This window comes from Bos mutus, chromosome 26, assembly GCF_027580195.1.
Source record: "Bos mutus isolate GX-2022 chromosome 26, NWIPB_WYAK_1.1, whole genome shotgun sequence".
In the NCBI taxonomy this organism is placed as follows: Eukaryota; Metazoa; Chordata; class Mammalia; order Artiodactyla; family Bovidae; genus Bos; species Bos mutus.
The window spans coordinates 27,443,228-27,458,971 of record NC_091642.1 but is presented as its reverse complement, the minus strand read 5'-3'; the positions used below and the strand labels follow the sequence as shown (position 1 = coordinate 27,458,971).

General features: G+C 54.8%; 1 protein-coding gene across 5 annotated transcripts in view; it reads right to left on the bottom strand.

The window, feature by feature from the left end:
- The window catches only part of SH3PXD2A (SH3 and PX domains 2A), a 246,986-nt gene that overhangs the window by 49,047 nt on the left and 182,195 nt on the right, over positions 1-15,744 (bottom strand). For 2 of the 5 annotated variants that reach the window (XM_005888033.3, XM_070363555.1), the window contains exons 7-8: positions 12,860-12,904; positions 6,192-6,323 (exon numbers count right to left, since the gene is read on the bottom strand). In XM_005888033.3, coding sequence (XP_005888095.2) covers positions 6,192-6,323; positions 12,860-12,904 — 177 coding nt within the window. Of the gene's footprint in view, positions 1-6,191; positions 6,324-7,177; positions 7,203-12,859; positions 12,905-15,744 lie in introns of those variants that run through there. The other 3 variants (XM_070363556.1, XM_070363558.1, XM_070363559.1) reach the window with 2 other exon arrangements.

The following is a 15,744-nucleotide window of genomic DNA, read 5'->3' as shown; positions in this document are numbered from 1 at the left end:
GTAGTGGTGGCAGTTTAGTTGTTAAGTTGTGTCCTACTCTTGCAACCCCATAGACTGTAACCCACCAGGCTCTTCCCAGGCAAGAATTCTGGAGTAGGTTGTCATCCCCTTCTTCAGGGGATCTTCTCGACTGGGGGATCGAACCTGCATCTCCTTCACTGCAAGAGAAGTCTTTACTGCTGAGCCACCAGGGACGGAGCCACCAACAACTATCATGTACTGAGCACTTAATTCCTCTTGAACAAGTACACACTAACCCCACAGCTATTGGTACAATTAGCACCATTTTGCAGGCAAGGAGACCAAAGTTTACTTAGAACATTCAAGTAACTTCCCAGGCTCACCACTAGTAAGTACTAAATCAAGAACCAAATCAAGATTAAAACCAAGCTTATCTAAGTTGAACCCATACTTTTCATTGCTAGGCTATCGTGCAATCTTATTCTCAGAACCATCTCCAGCCAGGGTGACTAAAGCTGGGCTGAGGGCCCCAGATTGGATCAGAATGCTCACTTCTGTTCCTGACTGATGCTCGATGGCCCCTTGCCTTCCAGCCAGCTTCATGAAGTGGGCAACAACTGCCCCCCAGAGACAGCCTTGGAGCAGCATGGACTTTGGAATCGCTTATCAGGCTGACATTGCAAGAACATGCATGTGTTGTACTTAGGAAGAGAAGTGTGTCAGAGATCAAGGCTTTCTGTCAGCTGGGACAGTTACCACAGTTACCACAACCAAATATGGCTCACTCACCAGAACCAAACTCTTAAAAGGCTGTTGCACAGTTAAGAGTGTTAGTTCGCTTATCTGTAATACAGACTGCAAGAAACTTGTCCCTCTAGAAACAGCCTATCCTATCTTTATTTGGACATCTTTTCAAGAGCAGATTGGCAATATGAACTACTAATGAGCTGGCTCCTTAGTAAGCACAGAGTCTAACTAAAAGACAGAGAATATATAGAAGAAGTCCATTTAAGACATCGGAAAATCTGCAGAAGTAGCCCAGTCTCACAATACAGTCCACTCATGCTCACACCAGTTAAGAGTTTAAAGTCCATAAAGGCAGGAACTGTATGGGTAGGCATGTAATCAGCATAGGGCCTGGGACACAAGAGGTATTCAAGAACTGTGAAATAAATGGATAAGTGAAGAGTATATACAGTGTATGTCTCACTTACAAAAAGCCCATGTAGAACCAGTTATAACAGTGTTCATGAAGAAATACCAAAGGAAAAGAACAGGTACATCTTCAGTGTTAAAATGATTCCAACTCACAAAATATATGGCTGAAGAATGCATCATTTTTGACAACAAAAAATAATCATTAGGACATACAAATCTGAGAGGAAAGCTTATTAGTTTGTCTTATTGATAAAGATATTTGTCAAATAATAAATGGTTACATTCCATGGGAGGAAAAAAAAAAAAAAAACCCATGTAGTATGTATCACTGTTCTCTTATACTCAGGAGGAAATGGATTCCTGCCTATATCACACAAGGTAGCATTAGATCTTAAACCTAACATTCAGACTCCTGGTTCTTTGCTCTCTCTACTACACACAGCCATTAAATAAGTAAAATAGATGCAGCCAACATGTTTTCAGATAACTTACCTCCCTAGATCTCTTTTCTTTAAAACATGTACTCCAAGCCACTGATAGAGGTTGGAAAGGCACCCATGTTTATACTCTATGACATTTCTCCTAGACACAGCTGATTGGCCCAGAGTTGGGCACCTGATCCAAAGTCTGCCAATCCATTGGCTGGCCAGGAACCAATCAGATTAAAGCTTCAAAGTTTGAACCTGTAGAACCAGAGACCATCCTCAGTTGATGTCTATTATCTTGACTGAAAAATCTGGTCCTGACAAGCCAGCATCAGGTGAATGGGCCACTGTTATGAGTGAACAGGAAGAGAAGGAAGCCTGGTCTGCAGTTAGGAGATCACAGCTGGGCTTTCAATCCACCTGGTACCCAAGAGAGGGAGAAGGGTAGCTGCTTTGTCTCCTGCCAGCTTTCTGGTTCCCAGTCCTTGTGAGGCTGGGGTGTCCTTCCCATCCTTGGGTTCTGGTGAGATTTTCCCGAATCCTTTGAGTAAATCTGAGTGGGTGTCTGTCCTCTGCTCACTACTCAATTGGGACTAAAGCACTGACTTTGGAGGGGACTGAAGATTCTCAAACTCCCCAAGGCTTAGTTTTCTCACCTATACAATTTCTCACTTCTGTGGACCAGGAGCTCAAAATTTCTTGCCAATACAATACTTTTACCTTATTCCTATAGCTATATGTCTCCAAGGAAGTATTGTATAATATCTCCCAAGGTTATCACACTAGTGCCAGGAAAGAAGCAAAGACTCAGAGTAGGAAAGCTGGATCAGGGAAAAAACTGAGCATCTGCTGACTCATATCCCCACATCCCCTGGCTGGCTCCTAGTCCTGAAAGAAGGAAACCATCCTGGAAAGTTGGAGGCAGCTTTGCTTAACACAAAAATCAGAGCAACTGCCATCAAGATTCTGCCAGAAGTCAGACCAGATTTTGCCTGCTGGAAGGTAAAGCCAATGTGGTCTTTGAGGCGTAAGAATGTCCTACCAAGGCAGCATCTCAGGCTCTGTTGCTTATGTCAAGGGTGGAGGGCTTTTCAAAGATAAGACAAAAATGGCTGGCAAATTTAACAAAACTGCTGAGTCTTTCTGCTATTTTTGTCCCTGTAGATCAATGGAGAAAGAGAGTCCTTTTCTGGCTGGGCCCCAGGCCCACTGTTTAATCAAAAATTTTTCCCTGAAGTCACCCAAGTCCACACTGTGGGCGTCTTTGACATCTATCCACTTGCATTCCCCAGAATATGCTTGTCCTTGGTGTTGGGAATTCACCACCCTTCTCAGATTCTCTTAGCTGTGGCTTATCCCCAAGCTCGACAATTAACAAGAAGAATTCCCACTACCAATGAGCACCACGCTGGAAGGAGGCACACAGAGCCATCCTCCTGCAACAATGCTCCAGGGAGCCTTGTCATCATCTCAGCCAGGCCATGTCTGTCCTTGACCTGCAGCATCGCCAACTCAGTGATGATCCCTCCTGGGATCAGCCCATTCTCACCCTCCCCCCACTTCCTCTGGAGAAGGGAGAGATCTCAGCTGTTGGGACTTTAGGAAAATGACTTAACCTCTTAACCTGTTACTTTAGACACAAAGTGCTTAAAGTGGCTTCTATCACACAGGGTTGTTCCATGATTCCAGTAAGATGATGCATATGAAGTGCACGGCCTGAACCTGTGTTTACTATTTACTGACTCTGAAATGCCTTCCAGACACATCTCTCTTTAGATGAATGAGATTACAGAGTATGGGCACAACCACACCTCCAAAATCCCCTGGAGGCTGTGGTCCCTTCCAGAGGGTTCTGACAAGTGAGCAGAGACAGAGGTGGCTGGGTCCCTCTGTGCACACCCTATTCAAGGAGCTTTCAACCAAGTAAGAAGGGGATACAGGAAGAGTCCTAGCTCCCAGAGGGCAAGGCCAGCCCCAAGGGGCAGAGTGGTGCTAGCTGGAGCTGCTGCCCCAACAATTTGAGTGGAAATGCCTCACAACGCCCACCAGTCCTAAGGTCAAAGGCGTCACAATTGACTCTTTGTCCCGGAGTTCAAAAGCCTCACTCACCAGTCCTTCCAAAGCCAGTCTGCAGGATTCACAACACATTTCCCCTCCCCCACTGTCCGACTCCTTGGACTGGGAAACCACTCTCCCAAGGATCTGCAGTTGGCCCTCTTCCTCTCTCCTCTTCACCCACTCAGTTTCTCCGGCTAAGCTGGTTTTACACTGGAGGAGGTCTCCTTGTTTCTGACGGCAACACAGTGTGGGTTTGTGTGGTGGACACAGCACTCCAGGGTCCTTGCATTCACCAAGGGGAGAGACATGAAGTCCAGGGAAGTGAGAAGACCATGTTCAGGGAGACTCTGTCTACCTGACACCCAGGGCCCTGGGGCATCTCCCAGCCGTGAAGCGGGCTTGGGGAGGTCATCTGCTCCAGGCCCTGTTTCGGAGCACCCACGAGGCTGTCTCCATTTCACAGAAGGGGCAGCAGAGGCCCAGAGGGAGGAAGGAACCTAAAGTCACCCAGCAGGTGGGTGGTGGGCAGAATCCCGCTTCTGGAGATGGCAGCTCCCTCAGAGGGTTGCTCTGGGGAGTCAGGCTGCCTGAGCCCCTCAGATAGCCATCGGGGACTCCTCAGGAGAGGAGTACCTTGCAGTTCCAGGTTTGCTGCAGAAGCCCCACTTTGTCAAGGTGCTCCCTCCTTCACTCCCAGGCAGGGTACTGGATGCGGGGTGACAGGGCACAGGGAACCAAGGAGTCTGATAACAGGCTGACTGCCTTTAGTTGGGGGGGTCTCCTCTATAGCCATCCTGGCCAGCGGCTGGTACCCAGGGACACGGGGGCTCACTGCTCCCCATACAGACATAGAGCTGCACTGGTGCCATGAGGCAAGAGGGTCCCTAAGCCAGAAATCTACTTCTGAGCAGCCCTGACTTTATATGGAAAAGCCGACACGCCTTCCTTTGGGCCACGCCCCCAAACAAACATGTCTCTACGTCCTCAGTGGATGTCTCCAATCCCACCAGTAGAGAGCCCTTTCTCTGGGTCTTCAGGTGCTTAGGGTTCCAGAGCCAGGCCTCTCAGACATGCAGCTTCTGTGGGGGCGGGGAGGCGGGGCTGGTACTGTGACAAAGGCCGAAAGCCCCCTTCCTTCCATGCAGGAAGGGGACTGGGCACCTGGGGTGAAGGGCCCAGGCCTTACCCTAGGGACAGTTGGGTGGGGACAACGGCTGCCAACCACGGCGGTGATGACTCCAGACACAATGGCAGAGCCTAACCTCTTGGAGGGGAACAAGCTCTGAAGACTCCACATGGGGAGGGCCATGAGTCAGGTCTATGTTGGCATCACAGCCCTGTTCTTAGCACAGTCCCCAAGCCTCCTGCAGCAGCAGCCTAACCTCACCTCCCCCAGTGGGTCTGCTGGGATATCCTCAGTATCTTTACTGCTACTTCTCTACTTGCTGCCCTTAGGCACATGAACCAGGGGCCCAAGAAATTCCTGTTCTGTTTTTGACTTAAGGTGTCTCACTTCCCCTCAGTTTTTCTGTGCCTCAGTTTTTCTCTCTATAGAGTGGGCACAGACGTCCTTTGGCCTGTCTTGCTGTTGGAGCTTAAAACACTGGGAAGAACAGCGTGGAACAGGGAAAGAAGAGCAGGCCCCTCCTCTCTGCGAGTGTCCTCCAAACACAACTCAGAGAGGCTCCAACACAAGCACGGCGCGGGGGCCTTCCCCCACAGCAAACCGAAACCAAAACAGAACGCCCCAGGAACCAACTCAAGTGCCAGCAGGTCACCAGCAAGCTGACGATGGGGGTCCTGGGCCAGAGTTCACCCCGGGCCCTGCAGGGGGTCACACGGGCCTGCACCTCAGATTGCCGGACTCGGGCCCTCCTCACTCCCCCAAGAGACTCCTGCTGCTGAGGCACTGAGGCCCACTCGGTGAGAACCCAGGAACCGGCAGCCCCCGGGACAACCAATCTGCCTGGCCCAGACAGGACAAAGCCTCAGTTCCCAATGACAGGGCGGCTGCTGTGGGACCCTCCCTGGGCCCAGGACCTGACTTCATCCCCCTGTCTGGGCCCTCTTCCCAGCTCAGCAGGGGGCAGTCAGCTCAGACACCAGCCAACCTCCACAGGCCTGGCCTTTCCTCAGACAATCCGCCCGAGGACCCTGGACCCCACAGTGACGTCATGGCCTGCCTGTCCCACCAGCCAGCCAGGTTCTTCCACCCCTGCCTCGTTCCCAGCCTGGAATATGGTCCCAAGGGAGAAGATGCTGTAGGATGCCCCCGAGCTGGGCACTATCTGCCCCTGGGCCTTGGAGGGCACAGGGTCCCTCCACACAGGCTGGACGGTGGTGCCTGTGCCGCCACCCTGGCCTTGCATTAACACAAGCCAGTTAATTACCCCGAGCGCTGGAGACATTCTTCCACCACCAGGCAAACTGCTGGCCTGCAGCCCAAACCAACAGGGGAAACTTCAGCCTCCTCGGCCCTCTCCCCGCCAGATGGAAATAACGTATAGCTGCAGAGGTGGGGGAGGAGGAGGGGAACAAAAACCAGCCGGGCTCCTGGTCTCCGGGCCGGCCAGCCAGCCGGGCACTCACCGCTCTCGTTCTTCTCGATGACATCCACCACCTCCCCGGCCTGGAGGCTCAGCTCCGAGTTCTCCTGCTTCTTATAGTTGGACACCACCACGTACTGTTCCAGGATCATGGGTTCGGCGTTGGTGTCGGCACCTGGCGAGGGCAGAAAGCACGCGGTGAGCCAGCGGCCGGCCATGGCCCCGCGGCCGGGGCGCCCCCTGTCCATCGGCCTCGGGGGAGGCTGCTCGGTCGCCAGCGCCGCTCGGAGAGGCTGCCCGCAGCCAGGGTTCGCAGCTCGCCGGGCCCCAAGGACAGGCCATATAGCAGGGCCCCACACCGGCCCGCTGCGCCGCGGGGACCGGGGGACATGGGGAGCAAGGGGGCAGCGGAGGGGGCGGGGAGCGGGGAGAGACAGGCAGAAATGAGACAGAAGCGGAGGGGACTCAAAGCGAAAAAGCCCGTGGCTGCGATGAACTAATCACGGTCCAGCACAAGGCAGAGGGAGTCGGAGGAGAGGCCCGGGGTGGACGTGGTCTCTCCAGACCCCTCGGCCACAGGGGTGCGAGGGGACGGCCGCGGGCAGGCGGGCTGGCGGCCCATGGGGGCTGATTCTGGAGTAGAGGAAAGAGGAAAGGCCAGGCGAGGAGGAGGGCTCGGGGCCTCTCCCCAACCCCTGTAAACCCAGAGAAAGAGAGTCAGCAGTCCTCCCCTCGGGAGGGAGAGGCCGAGAGCGGGAGAGGACGGCTCCACGGCCGGGCCCAGGCGAGAAGTCAAGAGGGTTTGAGGCCGCCAATCACTGGGGTTTACTCGCAGCCCTTAAATAGAAACACATGAGACCCATCGAATGAGGAGCCGGGGGTGGAGGCAGGGGAGGGGGAGGAGGGCCGAGACTGTTTACTTGAAACCCAAGAAGAAAGTCCCAGCGCCAGCGCCGCCGCTGGAGAGCCCAGCCCGCCCCCCGCCAACTTTTCCTCAAGTTCGGCTCCACTCTTGCCCCTCGGGCTCACCAAGGCGCGGCCACCGACCGGCGGGCCTGGCGCCCAGCGACTGGCTTCAGGCTGTCGCCTCCAGCCCCGCTTCCCGTCGGGGCATCGTCTGGCCTGGCTGCCGCCCTCCAGCCACATGGAAACCGACGCAGCGTCCCTCTGCTTTTAAGCTCTGCTGGGGCTTGTGGTCAGGCTCCCGGAAGCCTCCCGCCGCCCTCTCCTGGCAGTTTCAGGAGCTTGAGGGGTCAGAAGGTGGGGCTCAGGGGGAGGAGGGCAGCAGGCCAGAGGTGCCCTGGAGCGAGCAGCGGCTCACTGGACTGGTAAGGCACTGGACCAGTGTAATAGGCATTAAGCAAACACCGGGCTGGAAGGTGGACAGACCTCGTGCATCCCAGCTTATTGGCTATATGGCATTGAATGGCCAGCTAAAACCTCTCTGCACCTCACTGTCGTCATCACTAGGGTGGAGTGCGGACCTAAGCACCTAAGAACACACATGACCGGCTAGGAGCTGAAGGGATCCACGAACCAGAGACCCACTGGTCACCTCCTACAGGAAGCTTTCCCAGACCCCTCCCCTCTGATCTCCTCCGAAAAGGGAACTCCTAGTATACGTCTTAAACTACGTGTCTACTGCCCCACACATCTACCAATCTCCTGAAAAGCTGGGGGCTTCACACCACCAGCCTGGCTATAGAAATGGCTGAGAGGGTCCCCGGGCTCCACACGGCCCCCTTGGTGCTTCAGCCTGCAGTTACATTCCCCACATGCCTGAGTCTAACTTGGCAAATGTTCTGTACCAGGCATGTACCCTGTTGCATTTTTTATCCTCACAACAATCTTATTACCTTCCCATTTCACAAAGGACACCTCAGAGACCCAGAGCAGAGGCTTGAGCCAGCCCACACAGCCTTCATGGAGAGAACCAAATTCACTCCGTGTTTTAAGTTCAAGCCTGTCTCGTTCTGTTACAGAACCGCCCCTGATTTGTTTCCAGACATCCCATTCTCCTCACAACGAACCTCAACTTGATATCACAAGATCTGGGGAGCTTCTAAAGAACACGGATGCCCGAGTCCCCAGAGAGGCTGATTTAATTGGTCTCAGCTAGTTTTTTTAAGACCCCTGCCCTACAACCTGTGGTTCTTACACAGAGCCAGGGTGAGAAACACTGCTTAGATCTTTGGGTCTTTCCCTCCGAGAGGCTCTATCCAACCGAGGGCAGGGGGCGATGTCGGGGAAAGAAATCCACCTCCCCTGCCAATTTTCTCCCCTGAGGTGGGGACCCTGCCGCCCCCGCTCAGCTCTTTGGAGAGGCAGGAGGGACCCTGTCCCAGCTGAGGCCTGCCACATGGCTATGCACACGCACTACCTCAGGCCCCTCCAAAGCCAGGATTGGGTTTCAGGCCGAAATGCAACCAACAGCTGGGCAGCAGGGCCGGCCTGGCTCTGCACTCAGATGGGGCCAGCCTCTGTGCCTGCCCCTGCCAGCCGGACAGAGGCAGCGCTGGGCACGGGGCTGGCAGAGACCACTTTCCACTGTGTCCCCGGAGGGGAGGGGGGTTGCTGGCAGGGCACCCCACACAAAAAGGGCCAGTCCCCAGCCTGTGGGACACAGAGGCTCCCTTGCCAGTTTGCGGGAGAGGAAAACTCAAGGTACAAAGAGAAGATGGGAATTCTCCAGCTGGTTAGAGAGCTCCAAAGCCCCAAGAACCCAGATGATGCTGACCATCAACAGCAAGCCTTCCTTACTGCCCACTCGGGATGCCCACCTAGCACAAATCATATTGCTGTCTCAGCGGAGCCTCAGAAGAACCCAAGAGTAGGCGCGTGTTAGCGTCCCATTTCACACACAGGCAGACTAAGGCTCATGAGGCAATTTTCTCAAGGTCACACAGCTGGGATTGGACCCCTGGGCCTACCTGACACCGCTGCTCATGTCCTGACTTCTGCCCTGCATGTGCCACTGCTCCCGAGGAGGGCCCCTGCCTCATCCAACCCCAACACGCTTGGCAAATAGTCAGTGCTTACTGAATTTGAGTATACTCATGGGAGAGAGTGAAGGACAGGGAAGCTTAGTGTGCTGCAGTTCATGGGGTCGCAAAGAGTCAGACATGACTTAGCGAACAACAACAATGGAGACTGGAGTGTGGGTTTCTTCTCCACTACGATACCTACTGACCAGACCCACAGTGCCCACTGCGGGTAGGGACTCTGTAACTGTTGGGTGAAATGAATGAATGAATGAGCAGATGGTTGAACAAGGTGATATAACGGCTTGCTTTGAGCCAATACAGATACACCAAGCAGGGCCTCACCTCCAAAATTTGGGGAAACTACAAATTCTGGGAGGCAGAAAAGGGGAGATGGGGAAACAGAGGCTGGGAGAAGTGAGGAGTGATGGGTTTGAGGCCAAAAGCTGTTTGAGAGGGTAAGCAGGGTGCCGGGGAATGGAGAGACTCACTTTAATCCAAGCCAAGGAAATCTGAGGCTAGGTTTCAAAGAGGGGAAAAATCCACACGCTGCTCCCACCTCCATCCCACCCCTTGGAAAACTGGCCTGAGCTTTCTGAAGACTTGACACTCTGGGATACAGGTAGAAAAGTTAAGAAAATGTTCTCCAGGCATTTCAGAGCACTGAGGACAGACAGTGGCCCGCAGGTTAGGGGACAAACAGATGGACACACAGACAGACTCTGTCTTCCTGGCTGCCCCCCCTCCCCCAGCACATGCAAGCCCCCTGCTCACTCTGGCATCTGCTCTTAGGGTGTTGCCTCTTAGGGCTGCCCGGGCGGGCGTGAGCTGGGAGCAGGTATCCGGATGAGAAACCACTCGGCAGGCGGGCCTCTGGGTGATGTCATCCTACAGAGGCCGCTCTGGATCGCCTCCCAGCCCAGGCCTGGAAAATCGGGGGCTGAGGGAGTCAGTCCGAGGGAGGGAGAGATGCAGTGGAGGGAGCCTCCTGTCTTCAGATAGGAAAAATTTGGCGGAGGCATGGAGAAGGGGAGTACTCCTTTTAGAGAGAAGAGCCCCTCCTGGATTGGAAGGGGACTTTTCGCCAGCGTCTCCTCCTCCATCTCATTTTCGTGCCTTTCTCAGAGCCCCTGGCTGGATCTGCTGAGGCTCTGGCAGTTCCCCAGAGCCTTGCCCCACGCCTGCCTCACACCTGCATTCCTCCCGCTGCCACCTGGAGGGACCCCTGGCTCCTGCCTGATCTGGCTGCCGGCTTTAAGACTTCTACACGAGGCTTTTGCCAAATCATGCTCCCACACCTTCAGTGGGTCCCTGCTGATGAAAGAAGAAACGCTACATTCAAGCTCAGTCTTTCTTGACAACCTAAGTTCCCCAAGTTCCCTGACACACAATTACTCTGACCCAGGCAACATTCAACACACCACACTGTTCTAGGCAGGTTCTTACATCCAAGCCTCTGCTCCAGCTATGGCCCCTTGCCTGGAATGCCTTCCCCTTTACCACCCCCAATTCTACCTGACCCTCCAGCAGCCCCTCAATCACTCAGCCACAGTGCTTGCACTGGATTTTCTTGTGGGGCACTGCTCCCCAACTAGACCATGTGGTTTAGACAAGAGTCGCCCCGATGTGGGTAGACAGGCACCCCAGGACTGGGGCCATGGGACACGGCACTGGACACAGTAATTGCCTGAGAGTCATGATGCAGAAGCATCCAGCTGGAGTCTGAGGTCTGGTCCTGATTTGTCCTTATTATTAACAGCTCTGTGACCCTGCAGAGGACACTTAACCTCTCTGAGCTTTAGCTTCCTCATCTATAAACAGGAACAACAACAGTACCTACTCTGTGGGGTTGTTCTGAGCATGGTATGAAGTGACAGGGTTAATACCCTATGTAAACTGTAGACAGTGTTTATAAAGCAAACAGGAAACAGGAGATTTGGGGAGGAAAGGAAGGGCTTAGGTTCCTCTGAAGCCTCAAAACCAGCAGGTAGGTTAGGGCAAGGGCCACAGGCGCCAGGTGAAGTGGCCATGGCTCTGTCCCTTCTCATGCCTTTCTCAGACCTCACCTCCTGGCAGGCAGCGGGCATTTGCCAGCTGGGCCCACTCATGGGTGGGTGCCTGCCTAAGCAGCTCAAAGCCCCTTATCTACAAGGGTCCCCAGCATGAGCCCCTTACCTCTGAATTTCCTGTTTCACTGAGCTTGCCAACATTCCAGATGGGGAAACCAAGGCCGGCCCAGAGAGACCTGGCGCCTCGCCCAAGACTCCGGCCCTGGACCCCCAGTCTGGCTGGTTTCTCCTGGCCCACGTGGCCTCCCCTCAGCCTCTCTCTCCAAACAGCTGGGTCCATCCTGAGAAGCCAAGCCCTACAGCGGCCCCACCCCCCACTCCCCACACTGTCCATGACCCCCCAAACCCTGGGCGTCCCACCAAGGTCCCTTCGGTCCCTCACAACGGATTCCTCCCAGGCCGGCCTCCGCCTGCTGGCCTCTCCATAGGCCCTCGGGCAGCCAGGCCATACGTTTGGTGAATAAAATGTATTGCTGTGGGCCAAGTGGGCTCTGGCTCACTGGCTCAGGAGAGAGGAAAAAGGGCCGGGAGCCCAGTGATTAGCTCAGGCCGAGGCCCTTGTCACAGGCAACACCAGAAGGATAGCTGCAAGGGGCCTGGGACAGGCAAGGGGTCCTCTGCCTGCTGCCTCCTCCTCTGCCCCCCGCCCTCACCAGTACGTTCACTCCCCCTTTCCAGCCTACAGCTGTGTGAGGATGGGGCTGGCCCAACCCCTTCCCCTGACCTCTGACCTTTCTGTTTTGAGCCCCAAATCCGAGCCTCACCTCTGCTCTCAGGTTTGGGATGGGAGGGAGGGCCAGGTGCCACTCACAGAAATGGAGAGGCTTCTAGAAGACCTTTCTGGAAATCCCCGTCCCCACCTGACAACCACCCCCATCTCACAGCTGAGAACACAGCTCTCTAGGGTTTTCTGCCATCGTCCAGTAAGACAAAGGCAAAAAGCAAGCCTCTGACCCTGGGCCCAGCCCCACCTGGACACAGGGCACAAGCCCAAGTCCCTGAGGGCCATCAGTGGCCAGGCAGCCCCAGGTTCGGAAGGTCCCCGAGACCAGAGGCAGGTCCAAACTCTGGATCCCTGGGGCACAGGGGCTGTGACTTCACCACAGTTATAGGACTCCCCACCCACCTCACCGGCCACTGTCTCAGCTGGGGTGTGGGGACTCCAGCTCTCTGCCTGGGGTTAACAGCCTGGAGGAGGCTCATCACCTTCAGCTGGCCCCCCTCACATGGGTGGATGGGGTGGCAGTCTCAGCACCGCCTGGATACTTTCTGTGTGCGAGCTCCGGGGAGATGCTGCTGAATCCGCTTAGGGCGGCTGGAGAGGTTACGTAACCCGAGACCAGGACGCGGCACAGCCGGGATGTAAACCCACACATTCCAGGTCCAGGGAGCATCTGCTTCCACACTGTGCTGTGTGGTCATCACCCCTCCAAGGGCTCCAAGGCTGGATCTGGGACCTAAAAAAGGGTCGACGGGAAGGCAGAGGGGAAGGCCAGCGGGAAGGACAAGAGCGGGCTGAGGAGACGCCAGCATGCTGACAAAGAGCGGCTACACATCACGGGGAAGCAGGCAGAACGCTGCCGGCGGGCACCGGCTCCCACGCCCACACGCGGGGACACACATGTTCACATGCATGCGCTCACATGCACACCAGGCGGTACCTGTCACGTCCTTCTTGGGAGACTCAGCCCAGCTGGAGAGCCACACTTCCGAGTCCCCCCCGAGAGCAAGCAGCAGCAGGAGAGGAGAGAATCAGAGGAGGAGAGAGAACCGTTAGGCAGGCAGGAGGTCCACCGGCGAGTGGTTGCAGGCGCCGCATTGGGCCAGCGGCGGAAGGCGGGGGAGGGGAGGGGAGTGATTTCCTGGCCCTGGGACGGCTGCTGGGCGTGGGCCGGAGTGATTACAGAGGCGCTGGGACGCTGCCGGCCAGGACGGGGATAATGAGGTGTCTGCAAAACGCAGGAATCCTCTGGAGCACAGAGAATCCTCCACAATCCCAGCCTGGAATAGGGCCCATGGGTTATCACTGCCCTGGAGAAGGCAGCCTGGACCTTCCTCCCTAGCCACGTGGGTGGCTGGCCCCACAGGGCCTGGTGGCTCCAAGGATCCTCACCAGGCCAGCAGGCTCGGCAGGCTGGGCCTGGAGCTTTAGCCATCAGGGCTGGAGAGCCCAAGGCCAGCCTCCAGCCTCTGGGCACCACACTACTGGGCCTCCATGTCTTGTCCAGCCCTTGCCCAAGCCCTGGTGGCTTAGATGGTAAAGAATCTGCCCACAATGCAGGAGACCCGGGTTCGATCTCTGGGCCAGGAAGATCCCTTGGAGTAGGAAATGGCAACCCACTCCAGTATGCTTGCCTGGAGAATTCCATGGACAGAGGAGCCTGGTGGGCTACAGTCCATGGGGCCAAAAAGAGTCGGACACGATTGAGCAACTCACACTTTCTTTCACTTTAGAAGACAGGCCCTGGCAGAATGGAAGGAAGCTTCATTTTAAAAAGTCCCAACTTCCCCACACCCTAACTCCAATTCAGAAGAATGGGGACCTTTAGAGACAAGAAAAAATGATGGCTCTTGTCCAGGCTCAGACAGTCATGTGGGATCTGGGCCTCAGTTTCCTCATCTGTCAGATGAGGTTAAAAGTCATCCTCCTGCCAAGAGGAACAAAATCAAAGCATCTAAAATAACCGAAGATCATGAGATGTGAAATAGTAACATTATGAGAAAAAAAGCTCCTAGCCTAATCAATGGTGTGAACATTTCTAGACTATCAGAGGGTCAGCGCATAACGCTGACAGTTTACCTATAGGGTAAAGTGGCCTGTTTACACTCGAGAATCCTTGAGCTGGGTATGCCTCATTTTACACAGGTGGAATCTGAGCACAGACAGGGGAAGGAACTGGCCTAAGTTCCAACGAGGCCACAGTAGTAGAGCAGAAATGGAACCAGGTCTGGGACACCACAGCTGGTGCTTCCTCTGCTGAACTGCTCACTGGTTCCAAGCAAGAATAGCATTGGACGCAGTGGCTGCAGTGGGAAGGAAACGTGGAGATGCAAGTCTGAGAGGCAAAGCCTTGGACTGCTTGCCCAGCGCCAGCCAGGAGAACACCTTCACAGATAGTCGTAATAGTCATCACAGCAGTGACACATATTCAGCACTGACTGTACACCAGGCATTGTGCTGAGCACTTTACATATAGTAACTCATCTCTTTTTCACGCTAAACCTACAATAATAAGGAATTTCCTCCATTGTGCAAATGAAGAAGATGAACCAGAGAGGTTAAGTAACTTGGCCCAAGGTCACACAGCTAGTACAGAGTCCACCTCTTGTGGGGAAACCGGTTCAGGCTTCAGTTTGTAGCTATTCATCATTTAAAGCACTTGACTTTCCTTCGCTCAGCAAGCCACCTTCCAATTGCGGGTGGACTCCCCATGTAGACCTGGGAGCCTGGCCCTTCCAGAGCTCACTGCAAAACCAACAAAGTGGGACTCTACTGGGGAGGTCTCTGGAGTCTGTCTGAATTTAAATCTAGGCTCTGCCCCTTTGATAGAGTCACTAAACCTCTCTGAACCTCTTCCCTGGGCATATCCCATGAGTTTGGTTCGGTCAGCTTTGGGGGAGCAGGAAAGTCAGACTCCTGGAGCTATGAGGATGAGAACCAGATGGCAATAAGATACTAGATGCACCAACAAGACGCTGGCACCCAGAGTTGCCTACCAAAGAGCCCGGGTCAACTGGAACTGGGGGGAGCGGGACGCTGCGGGAACTACACCCACAGACAAGCATCCTGCGGCCAGTCTCTTACTGGGCCTGCAGCCAGAAGCTTCCTGGGATAGCAGGAACCCGGCTGGCCCAGCTTTCACACCCTTGTAGGGCCATGACAAGACAGATACACTCCAAGGCTCAAGGCATTCAACGGCTGTAGCAGAGTGGGTCCAAGTTCAGAACGTGGGGATTCATTGTCTGGAGCCAGATCTTGCTGGGCTATGACTTCTTGCCACTGTGCCCCAGATAAGGCCCAGTGGGCTGCCACTCAGTAAGGCCACCCTCACCCCCTTGGGGCAAGCCTAGTGCCAGGCCCCTCCCAGTGCCATCCAGCCCCACTCAGCCCTGGGGGAGCCAGCTAACAGGTTGCCCACACCTCTCTGTATCTCTGCTGGCTTCACTACTTTATGCACTTTCCTTCGGGTTCTTCAGGAGGAAATGTTTGGGAAGTGCTAATGTCTGTCTGTGAGCCAAGGGAAATCATCTGCCCTGAGCCTGGTGAACCCAGGAAGATGTGTTCTGCTAAAACAGGTGGTCGACAGACTTTCTACAAAGGGCCAGAGAGTCAGTATTTGAGGCTTTGTGGGCCATGTGGTCTCTGTTGAGACGACTCACCTCTGATGTTACAACCTGTAGAGGAATGAGTGAGCCGTGTGCCAATAAAGCTTTATTTACAAAACCACATGGTGGGCTGGGCTTGGCCTGTGGGCAGTGATTTGCCAACCCCTAGGCTAGGAGATCGGAGAAGGCAATGGCACCCCACTCCAGTACTCTTGCCTGG